Below are 11,614 nucleotides of genomic sequence, written 5' to 3' on the forward strand. Positions count from 1 at the left end.
AGCGAATGCTCTAGCTGAGAACGGGATTTTTAATTTTTCGCCACTAGTTACTTTGCCCTTTGACGATTAGCCACTCATTATTTTGTATTTGCTTATTTGCCACTGCTTAGTTTGCAAATTACCAGAGTGTGGGACCCACGTGGAAATCACCAGAGTGCCCCTGCCGATTCGATTCACCCAGGAGATGAGCTCGTCTCCTCCCTCGTTCCCCATCTGTCTCCCGTCTATCACTACTGGTGCTCCACGGAAGACGGCGGCGGTTCGTCCCAGGGATTCCCCGTGGTCCTCGACGGCGGCTCTCTTCTCTCTCTCTCTCTCTCTCTCTCTCTCTCTCTCTCTCTCTCTCTCTCTCAGCCCGCCGTCCGACATGACGCAGGTGCTGCTGCTTGCCGCCGCCGGTCCCGCATGCTCGTGCGCTGTCGTTGCTCTATTTTTCCGCTGCTGCTCTTCTTGCCGGCCCGTACTGCCGTGCCGCTGTTGTTTGTGGCCCTGTGTGTTGCTGCTGCTTAGTGCTTACTCATGGTCAGTGGAAGACGCGGTGGAGGCGCTCGCTGCTGCCCGGCTCCACTTAGGTTCCGTCGTGTTTAGCCTTCGCATGGACCTGGGCGCTGCTGTCTTTGCTGCTGCTCTCCGTTGTTGCCCATCAGCTAGCTGGCGCTGGCCTTGTCCGCTGCTCGTAGAGGAGCGTCGACGTCTACTGCCGTGCTTACAAGGGATGGGATTGAGTTCTTCGCGTGCGTCTGAGTTCATGCCAAATAGGCACATAAGGGTATACTTGTCCACTGCATTGTGCAGGTAATATGTATATCATTTGGAATTATTGTTTTTGTGTTGAAAAGTGGCAAAAAAATAAATGGCAAACAAAAAGAGTGGCAAAAGATCAATTACAACCTAAGCAGTGGCAAATTGTCAAAGTCCAAAGTAAGTAGTGGCTGAAAATCAAATCGCCCGCTGAGAACGCATTTGATCCACAAAGCAGATCCACTAGAAACTTAAAGAAGACGTAAAATGGGCAACAAAATAGAAGGATGATTGAATGGTCCCCCCATCATGTATGGCATCGATGGTATTCTTTCTGTTTTATGAAAAAAGTTTCCGTCCCGTTTTATATATAAAGCAATGATCAACAACATTCGATATAAGTGCACACCCTCACAATCAGTGGCGGAGCCAAGATTCGAGTATAGGGGGAGACCGAGTACGTATATTGATTTAATCTCGTTGGTAATTATTCGTCACTCCTATTAAAATTGTCGATCGTTGGGGGGGGGGGGGCAGGCCCCTGCTCGTCCCCCCTAGCTCCGCCCCTGCTCACAACACACGCACACACGCACCCAAGGCAGGATTCATAAGCGTTCAGCGCAGCAACACCAACCCAAGCACTACATATGACGAACCGTGGGCTTCAAGGCGGCGCCTTCATGAAGGAAACGACACTAGAGCGTCGTCACCGTCTGATCCGAGGATCAGAGTTTCTCCTAGAGCACCACGACGGACAATGAGAGCCACGGCGACGCTTTCAAGAAGGGAACGAGTTTCACCGCCGCCGGTCCGTCCGAAGATAGAGCAGGTTTTCACCCCGACCACCACTCACCGCCACCGAACGCCACACCCCGGCTACCACGCCGCCCACACGGTCGTGGCAACCGGGCAGCACCAAGCCACGGGCTTTACCCATGAGCACCGCAGAACCACCACCAGGGCCGCCGCCCTGGCATCAAAGACCTTGACACCACCTCACCCGAGATCCGCCGCTACCCCAACCAAAGCACATGGACGACCCCCAGTGACGAGACCCAATAGGCCGGCCAAACTTGGCCTTCATCGACCCGTTCTGCGGCACCGGGCGCGAGACGAGCTCGGTCCTGCTGTCGGGCGCGAGACGAGCATGGTCCTGCTGTCGGGCGCGAGACGAGCTCGGTCCTGCTGCCGGGTGCGAGACGAGATCAGTCCTGCTGCCGGGCGCGAGACGAGCTCGGTTCTGCTGCCAGGTGCGAGACAAGTGATGGACCGCAGCGGGGGAGGGCCAGCCCTTTGACGAAGATAGCGGCCGGACGCCGCGAAGATGGCTCGAAGGTCGAACCAGGCCGCCTACAAACGAACGGACGCCAGAAATCCAGCCGTCGCCGCATGCAACCCGCCGAGCCGCCGTGGTGTCACGCGACGAATGGAAGCCTCCACCAGAGGGCTGAGCCGCCTCGTCGCCACCGCCCACAGCCGGAGCAGCAGCCACGCCGGGCCAGTGCCCCAACCCGCGCCGCCACCACCGCCACCAAGCCGATGTTGCGCCGGTCTCCTTGCTGGCAGCAGCCGCCGCCCGATGCCTAGGGCCGTCGGGTCGCGCCGCCCGCAGCCCTCGCCGCAGGAGCCCCGTCGCGCCAGATCCGCTGCCACAGCTGGGCCCCACGCGACCACCACTAGTCGCGACATCGGCCACGCGGCCCCCACCCAGCGCCATCAGCACGCCAGGCGACGTCGCGCCGCGGCGCCTGGCACCCGCGCCGTGCCCGCAGCAAAAGAGAAGGGCCCGCGCCACTCATCTGTATGCGGGGGAACCAAAAGACCTCGCCGCCGCCGGCCCGGGCGAGCTTTGCCCGGCCTAGCCCTCTGACGGCGGCAGGGAGGAGGAGGGAGGAGGGAGAACTCGGGGGCGGCCGCACCGGAAGCCCTCCCCGCCACCGCGCGGGGGCGGCGCGGGAGGGAGAGGCTAGGTCGGGAGGGAGAGGACCTTCATGGGTGGAGCAGTTCATTCTTTCCATTTTCATTGCACATTAGCTCTGTTGTGAGTCGAATTGTATAAAAACAATGCGAATGTTTACAAAAACAAGCATATATAATGTGAAAATGTATTTCAACGATGAATTTGACATACTGGTTTATTGTTGCAGATGTTAATAACTTTTTTCTATCAATTTGATCAAAAGTTTACACAGCTTGACTGGTAATATGCAGAGAAAATAAGAAAGGGAGTACTACAAAGTACAAACGTTGGAGTAATAATTAAGTAGGGATACATTCAACCGCAAAACAAACAAACAAAAAAGTTGGGATACATTTGTAGGCACGAAAATGGCCCAATCCCAACACTGGAACTGGGCACCATCGATCGAACACCGGGAATGGCAATCAGTTCTTGGGCTTGGGCTGCTTCACTATCATCACAGAGCAGTGCGCATGGTGGGCGCAGTAGTCGCTCACGCTCCCGAGCAATGCCCTGCGAGAAAGAGGAGTTCAGACAAAAAGTCCATCACCATTAGGTTCGGTCTCGCGGTGAAAGCGCACACTGCAGGAGAAAATCAAGAACCTCTTGATGGCGCCGTAGCCGTGACTGCCGACGACGAGCAGATCGGCGTGGTGCTTCTCGACGGCGTTGCACAGGACGTGCCGCGGCTCCCCGTCGACCACCTCCACCACGCCCTGCACCTGCGGTTTCGGACAAGCAGCAACAGGTTACAGATATCCAATGTGTGATCGTCTGTATGTCTGTCCATGGGGCAATGCGACGAGCGACGAGCGGAGTTGTTGTTGGTCGCGGATGTTACCGAGTTGGCGACGCAGAGGCGGCGCGCCCTGTCCACGACGCCGTCGGCCTTCTTGCGCAGGTCCGCCTCCACTAACCTCACCACGTCGCCGGACACGCCTGAAACGGATCCACAGAGAATTCAGTCAGAGCTCGCTCCGACTCCGGACGACAAAACGATGAAGCATTAAAGAAGAGGAGGTTAACTAACAACGCACCGGGGCCGCCCATGGTGACCACGGGGGAAGGGGACGGCTTGGCGTGGACGACGACGAGCTCCACCGCCCGGGCGCCGGGCACGCCGGCCGTCGCCGCCACGTGGCGCACGGCCCACTCGAGCGCGCGGTAGCTGTGGTCGCTGTCGTCCACGGCGACCAGCACCACCGTCTTGCTCCTCCCCTCCTCCGCCGGAGCCGCCGCAGACGCCACCGCCTTGGTCTCCGCCATCATGTAACAATCGAAGGACGCGAGGACTGAAACTGATTAGAGAAGGTTTCTTGGTTGAAGTGGTTATAGCTCAATGCCGCGGGCTAGGCCTATATATAGCTCACTTGTCAATCGGCATTGGAGGTGTGAGAGTGGCACGTACGGTGGCGAAACCGGAGGCGCGGTTGCGTGTGGCCGGTTACCGGCGGGAGGTGATGACGGCAGGGCTCCCCCGGTTTCAGTTCAGTTCTGTTGCTTTTCACTTCGCACGCATCATCTGCCCGCTTGGATGGGGACGGCGACGGCAGCGACGGTTCGGGGGCATGGCATGGGTGCGGTCGTTTATTTTTCCGTCGATGCGTGCTGATTTCAGATGCACTCGAGATGCGTGTTGCGATTTGGGATAGAAGAGAATTTGAGAGCGGCACCTTCGTCTTGTGAGAAGAAGAGGAGTATTTTGTTTTGGCGGGTTGAGAAGATTTTTGGTTTTCTTATATCCCAAGTAATCGAAGAATTGCTTTATGTCTAAGTTTCCCGCTGAAAAGTGTAATTTTAGTGTACTCTTTCTTTTGCAGGGAATTTATTAGTGTACTCTTTTACAATCGTAGAAAATAACAACTTCATCGAAAATGAAATTGTAATTTTCTAAATTGCGTAGATATAAGCTTCATGAAGAGAAACCAATCTTTCGGGGAACGAGCCTGTCTGGTTTGTCCTTCGTAGTTCTCCTTCATAGACGGAGCTCCGTTGTCTGGTTGCAAATGACTGAGTTCTCGTGCGCATCTTCATACCACTTCAGATGGCCTCTACAGTGCGGTGCGGGTTGAGTTGACTATCGGCTACGGCGAAGATGGAGTCGTTTGCTTAGGATTTAAGGATGCCGATGATGCTTTATAACGGAGGAGTGATGACGATGACGCCTGCATGCTGTCTCAACGAGGCCTGGTGTGCGTGGGGTATCTTGTGTGTGTTGCTTAGCGGTTGTGATGGTTTAGCCTGGTTTTCCATAATAAACTAGACAATTTGGTTTTCGCTCGGGTTTTCCTAATTAACTGAGCAACTCTTTTCTTCTTAATGAATGTAGAAATCCTGCCACTTCAGGAAAAATAATTGTTGGCGTTGACGAGATTGAAAGCCAATTTCTCCCTGCTCTTCAACCCGGTAGTTGATGTTCGCTCTGAAATGGTTATTAAGGCTTCCAAACTATTGGTGCAATCAAGTGCTCCGAGAGTTTTGAAGACTGTTGGACGAAAACAGCGAGGGGCTAATATGTTTGCTAGTGCACACAACCAGTCCCTAGAGTTCAGAGGAGCTTTCTATAAACTTAAAAGACTATTATCTATGAAGCAAATAAGAACGCTAAGGCAATCGAGGAGATTGCCATCGAAGTGATTGCGTGTCGGAGATGACTCCCAAAAAATGTTGCTGAGTCGAAGCAATTGGTACGCGAGGCATCCGAGAGAAAATGACTACAACAAAGAAGAATGAAGACGAAGTGAAGATGTGCATTTTCTTCATAGTCTTATTTTCTTCTATTGAGTCATAGGACCACTGTACTTTTAAGAGGGGATCGATGTTTCAAGCCTTTGGTCTTTATGATGCTTAACCTAAAAATATCCAAGTGAGTTGAGAGAAATCTCTTCGTGCGAAAAGTAATTACTTGCCAACCAGAGATGATATTCTTCTCAGTTGCGAGAGAATTGCTCTAGTAGAGGAGTCAACTTTACTTGTTCCTCAAGTAAAGTTGAAAGGTGCGTTTGAAATATGACCGTTGGAAACATGTCGGTTTGACCATTGACTGGCCTCGAGGCCCCAAATAGTCATGTCACCCTCGGGATTGCTCCAGCTATAATAGTCATCCCCCACCTGCCGTTATAGGTGGTGTTTGGTTCTCTAGTCCTAGGACTTTTTCTAGTCCCAACTAAAAAGTCCCTAGTCCCTAAGAAGTTCCTCCTTGTTTCTTTCCAAAGACTAAAAAGTCCCTAGTCCCTTCCTAGAGGTTATAAATGACCATGTTGCCTTTAGTATATAGAAAAATAACAATCAAACAACACCATGGGGTGGCGGGCCAATGGATGCATGGAGGGGCATTGTTGGAAAAGTCCCAAAAAGTCCCAAAAAGACTCTCCTTGAGAGTCTTCTTCATTTAGTCCCAAATACCTAGTTTAGTCCCTAAAAAGTCCCTCCCATTTGGTAGAAAAGTCTCTAAAAGGGACTTTTTCTAGTCCCTACACAAAAAAGTCCCTGGAAGCAAACACCTCCATAGTCCGCTACTCGGTTTGATTTGTCAAGAAGGTTGTTTGAGCACCCCTATTAGAAACATTTGAGTAAATCCATCGAGAGAAAAGCCCAGAGCCCGAAGCCTAGATAGTGGTTTAGCTCATGTGCTCACGTTGTGTTGGTTTCAGCAAGATTCCTCTGAAATAACATTTTTCTTGATTGCATTTTGCATTAATATCTATTGTATTTTTACACTAATGTTGATTTTAAAAAAACTACACCAATGTGTACAATTTTTCTGGAATCAACAACATTTTCATATGGGGTTTATGGTATTTTTGTCCACTCTCTTGCATTGTTGGAATGTGTCTATTCCATTTTTCAACTGATACTGTTGTATTTTCCCGACAGAGTGTAGTGGATTTTTAGGCTAAGTGAATACCATTTTTGTTAAGTCTACAACAATCATTTTTTAGTTGTCTTATGCAAGTAAACACTAATAAAAGCATGAAGCAGTTATTTAACAAGATCTTTAGCCTAAGTTTATTTTCAACATAAATATAGTTGTCTTATGCAAGTAAACACTAATATGAAATATTTCATTTTTGAACGGATAGTACTGTTTTTCAACAGAATGAGTGACGGAACTTTACGTGTTATTTATTTAAGTATAAATAATAGGAGAGATAACGAACAGACGTCGATGCAATTATTCAATGTAGTGCCGACGAGCGACTGCGCTAGCTGACAACACGTTAGACGCAAAAAGCAGATCCACTAGAAACTAAAAGATTGCATAAAATGGAACAAAGGAGAGGGATCATTGAATAGCAAGTCTCTGGAAGAAGGGCAAATTGATGATGATATCGGATCGGAGGATGAACACTGAAAGCATCATCTATGGCTTTCGGTTTTATTTACTTAGCATTTTTTGGCGAGTAATTTACTTTGCATATTATCTTTGTCGTAAGTCAAACAATATAAAGCCTGACTAAGTTTGTAGAAAGCAATACAGATGTTTACAAAAGCAAGTCTATTTAATGTGAAAATGTATTTCGATGGCGAATTTAATGTGCTGATTGGGTATTGTAGATGTTAATTTATTAATATAAATTTAATCAAAGTTTACAAAGCTTGACTGCTAATATTATGCAGAGTGAATAAAAGAGAGTACAAACTCGTTGGAGCAGAGATAATTAAGCAGGGATACATTGTGTAGGCACGCAAATAGCACAATCCCAACACTGGAACTGGGCAGGATCGATCCAACACCGGAAATGGCGGTCAGTTCTTGGACCCGGGCTGCTTGACAATCACCACAGAGCAGTCGGCGTGGTGTGCGCAGTAGTCGCTCACGCTCCCAAGCAATGCCCTGCAAGAAAAGAGGAGTTGAGACAAGAGACAGTCACCATTAGTTTCAGTCTCGCGGTGAACGCGTACCTCCTGATGGCGCCGTAGCCCTGGCTGCCGACGACGAGCAGATCGGCGCGGTGCTTCTCGACGGCGTCGCACAGGACGTGCTTCGGCTCCCCGTCGACCACGTCCACCACAGCCTCCACCTGCGGTTTCGAATAAGCAAGCGGCACGAGTTACGTACAGCCATGCAATGTGTGATCGTCTCTGTTACTGACTCTTATATCTGTCCATGGAGCAATGTTATGTTACCGAGTTGGCGGCGCAGAGGCTGCGCGCCTTGCCGACGACGCCCTCGGCCTTCTTGCGTAGGTCCTCCTCCACTAACCCCACCACGTCGCCGGGCACGCCTGAAACGAATCCCCAGAATTCAGTCGACAGAGCTTTGCTCCAGTCCGGGTCCAGACCAGAGGACGAAACGATGAAGCATTAAAGAGGAGGCTAACGCACCGGGGCCGCCCATGTTGACGGCGAGGGAAGTGGGCGGCTTGGCGTGGAGGACAACGAGCTCCACCGCTCCGGCGCCGGCCATGCCGGCCGTCGCCGCCACGTGCCGCACGGCCCACTCGAGCGCGCGGTAGCTTGCGTCGCTGTCGTCCACGGCAACCAGCACCACCGTCTTGCTCCTCCCCTCCTCCACCTCCACCGCAGCGGCCACCGTCTTGCTCCTCCCCTCCACCGGACTCGTCTCGACCGCAGCAGCCACCGTATTGCCCCTCCCCACCTCCACCTCCACCGTGCTCGCCTCCACCGGCACCGCAGCAGCCACCGTCCTGCTCCTCCCCACCTCCACCGGACTCGCCTCCACCGGCACCGCAGCAGCCACCGCCTTGGTCTCCGCCATCATATGACAATCGAACGTTGCGAGGATTAAAACTGACTAGAGGAGGTTTCTTGGTTTGAAGTGGTTTGCAGATGTAGCTCAAGGCCGCGGGCAGGCCTATATATAGCTTACTCGTCAGTCGGCATTGTGGGTGTGCGAGTGGCACGTACGACGGTGAAGCCGGAGGCGCGGCTGCGTGTGGCCGGTTACCGGCGAGAGCTGCCAGGGCTGCCCGTTCAGCTTTGTTGCTTTTCAATTCTCATTATTGCCCGCTGGATGTCGACGGCGACCGCAGCGACGGATCGGGGCATGGTGGTCGTTTCTTTTCCGTTGGTGCGTGTTGATTTGTGATGCACTCGAGATGCATGTTGAGGTGGAAGATAATCTGAGAGCGGCGCTTTCGTCTTTTGAGAAGAAGATAATCTAGGACCGCAATATCTTTCCTGGGAACGTTTTCTCAGCAAACGCTCGAATCGTCATGGCAACTTTTATGAGATTTGCCACATGTAACCTAGAAAAATGCCAGTAACTTTTTTTAATGTCGTCCGCGTGATCCAGATCCAATGGTTATGGGGACGTTCCCTGGGACCTCAACGTTCCCTGTTATCATTTTCTAAAAATTGTTTTATGTTTAAAGCATCTTCGATAGATGATGCAAATTTGAAGATGTAAAACAGAATATGTAAAATATAGCTCCAAAAATGCATTTTACTCCCTCCGTTCTTAAATATTTATCTTTTTAGAGATTTCAAATAGATTACCACATACGGATGTATATGGACATATTTTAGAGTGTAGATTCACTCATTTTGTTCCATATGTAGTCACCTGTTGAAATCTCTAGAAAGACAATATTTAGGAACGGAGAAAGTACATCTCAAAAAAAATGGCAACTCCAACTGATGATGTAAATTGGTGATGTAAAAGTGCAACTCTAATAGATGATGCAAATGGAGATGTAAAACGAGTCGGCATGAGCGCTGGCGGCCGAGCGCCGAGAGCCGGGAGCAGCGCAGGTGGAGCAAGCGGTGGCAACTGGTGTGTCGGCGGCCGAGCGCCGAGAGCCGGGAGCAGCGCAGGTGGAGCAAGCGGTGGCAACTGGTGTGTCGGCGGCCGAGCGCCGAGAGCCGGGAGCAGCGCACGTGGAGCAAGCGGTGGCAACTGGTGTGTCGGCGACCGAGCGCCGAGAGCCGGGAGCAGCGCACGTGGAGCAAGCGGTGGCAACTGGTGTGTCGGCGACTGAGCGCCGAGAGCCGGGAGCAGTGCAGGTGGAGCAAGCGGTGGCAACTGGTGTGCCGGCGGCCGAGCGCTGAGAGCCGGGAGGTCGAATGCGGCGACGGGAGCTCGAATGGTCGCTGGCGAATTAATCACGACGGGACGGCGTGGCGACGGCCGTGCGACGCGAGAAGGTCGAGTCTGGCAGCAGAAAAGCTGTAGCGGCGCTGCGGCGGGTGTGCGGCTCGAATCTGGTAACGGCGGGGCGGCGGGGGGAGCTCAAATCATACGGTGGCGCAGCGGCGATTCGGCAGTGGAGAAGCGACCAATTCAGACGATTTGGAGGCGGGCATCGGGGGAGCGGCGGCGGAACTGGAGGCGGGGGCGGTGGAGCGACCGAATCTGGCAGTGGGGCGGCAGCCGCGGCGGCGACCAACCGGGACGGGGCAAAACCAGGGCGGCGGCATGGCAGAGGCGGTATGGTGGCGGAGGCGGGATTGGGGACAGTGGTCGCGCCGACGAAGGCCCGGGCGGGGTTGGCGGTTGCGACGGAGGAGGCGGCAGGGTCAGCCATAGCCACATTTTCTCGAGGTGGAGATGCAAATTTGCATCTTTGAGGTGTTGTATTTTACATCTTCATAACGCGGAGATGTTTTTTTTTGCATTTGCATCATCAGTTGGAGAGGGAGTTTTAAAAGTTGGTTATTTTTGCATCTATATCATCTACTGGAGATTCTCATAAGTCTTTTGCACAAAAGTGTAATTTTATTGTACTCTTTAGCGTATTTTAAGGAAAAAAAACTACTTTGTTAGGTATCCCAAAGGACATGTATATTAGCAGACCAAATAGCCTCACCCGTTTCTCGAGCCATGTTTCACAAATTTGTTGACGCCGACGAGATTGAAAGCCAATTTCTCCCATGCTCTTCAACCTGGTAGTTGATGTTCTCTCTAAAATGGTTATTAACGCTTCCCAACATAATTTGTTTAGAGGGTTGTGCTCTAGTTTAATTTCTTGAGTTGTCTGCATTCTAAAATGGTCATTAACGCTTCCCAACATAATTTGTTTAGAGGGTTGTGCTCTAGTTTAATTTCTTGAGTTGTCATCTGCATTCAGTACGCAGAATTACTGTCCGTTTTTGTAGAAGATGGTCTAGACACAGCCAAGAATATGAAGACTACCGGGGAAATGTCAGGTGCTCCATTCTTAGGGTACTTCCTATGCTCCAAATCTAAAACATCAATTTTATAGGTCTTAAAAATTCTGAAAAAAAAATTGAATGTTAGAAAGAAATGTGACTGCACCTCCTAAAAATTTCAGGTCCAAACTCGAAATGTACATTGAGAAACAAAAAAGACAAATTCAGATATAAATAGTGTCAAATGTTGCTTTTGTCTTTTTATGACACTATTCATGCTAGATTTGACTTTTTTGTTTCTCAAATGTGCATTTAGAGTTTGGACCTGAAATTTTTAGGAGTTATAGTCACATTCCTTGTAAACATGCATATTTTTCCAGAATTTATTGAAATATTTAAAATTTATTTATTTGAAGTTGGAGCATAGGGAGCACCCCAAGGATGGGAGTACTAGATATTTCCCCAAAGACTACCCTAGTTTGTTTTGAGAATGTTTCTGGTATGATGAGCTCATTACTCTGGGTACTAGTGAAGAGAGAATAGCTCTACACACCAAGATTTTTGGGTGCTCTCTAAATGTGCTTCCCATTAAATATTTAGTAGGTCCCATACACTTTGATAAGCTTGGAAGGGAGGATATTCAACCCATTATAGATAAGATTCTTAAAACATGGCTGGTTAAAGAGGGAAGCTCATGTCTTATTCAACTAGGCTTACCTTCACTAAATCTTGTCTTGTTAGTATACCTGTTTATCTTCTATCTTTCTTTAAGTTCCCTATAAATGGGCATTAGACATGATCTATACCCAACTAGCTCATTGTCTCTGGAGTGACTATGAGGGTAATAGAAAATTGTGT

General features: G+C 50.4%; 2 protein-coding genes across 2 annotated transcripts; both read right to left on the bottom strand.

Annotated features, from left to right (window-relative positions):
• Window positions 1-2,976: 2,976 nt before the first annotated feature.
• LOC125541059 (uncharacterized) lies at window positions 2,977-4,046 on the bottom strand. The gene is made up of 4 exons (XM_048704550.2): window positions 3,739-4,046; window positions 3,543-3,640; window positions 3,305-3,423; window positions 2,977-3,214 (listed from the first exon to the last, which is right to left on the bottom strand). The coding sequence occupies exons 1-4, from the start codon at window positions 3,968-3,970 to the stop codon at window positions 3,127-3,129; spliced, it is 537 nt and encodes a 178-aa protein (XP_048560507.1). The 5' UTR covers window positions 3,971-4,046; the 3' UTR covers window positions 2,977-3,126.
• A 3,204-nt stretch (window positions 4,047-7,250) lies between these two features.
• On the bottom strand, window positions 7,251-8,631 carry LOC125541058 (uncharacterized). The gene is made up of 4 exons (XM_048704549.2): window positions 8,030-8,631; window positions 7,832-7,929; window positions 7,607-7,725; window positions 7,251-7,538 (listed from the first exon to the last, which is right to left on the bottom strand). Exons 1-4 carry the CDS (start codon window positions 8,424-8,426, stop codon window positions 7,451-7,453), a joined length of 702 nt encoding a protein of 233 aa, XP_048560506.2. The 5' UTR covers window positions 8,427-8,631; the 3' UTR covers window positions 7,251-7,450.
• Window positions 8,632-11,614: the final 2,983 nt, after the last annotated feature.

The sequence above is a fragment of the Triticum urartu genome, chromosome 2A (genome assembly GCF_056163025.1).
Source record: "Triticum urartu cultivar PI428250 chromosome 2A, HENAU_Tu73, whole genome shotgun sequence".
In the NCBI taxonomy this organism is placed as follows: Eukaryota; Viridiplantae; Streptophyta; class Magnoliopsida; order Poales; family Poaceae; genus Triticum; species Triticum urartu.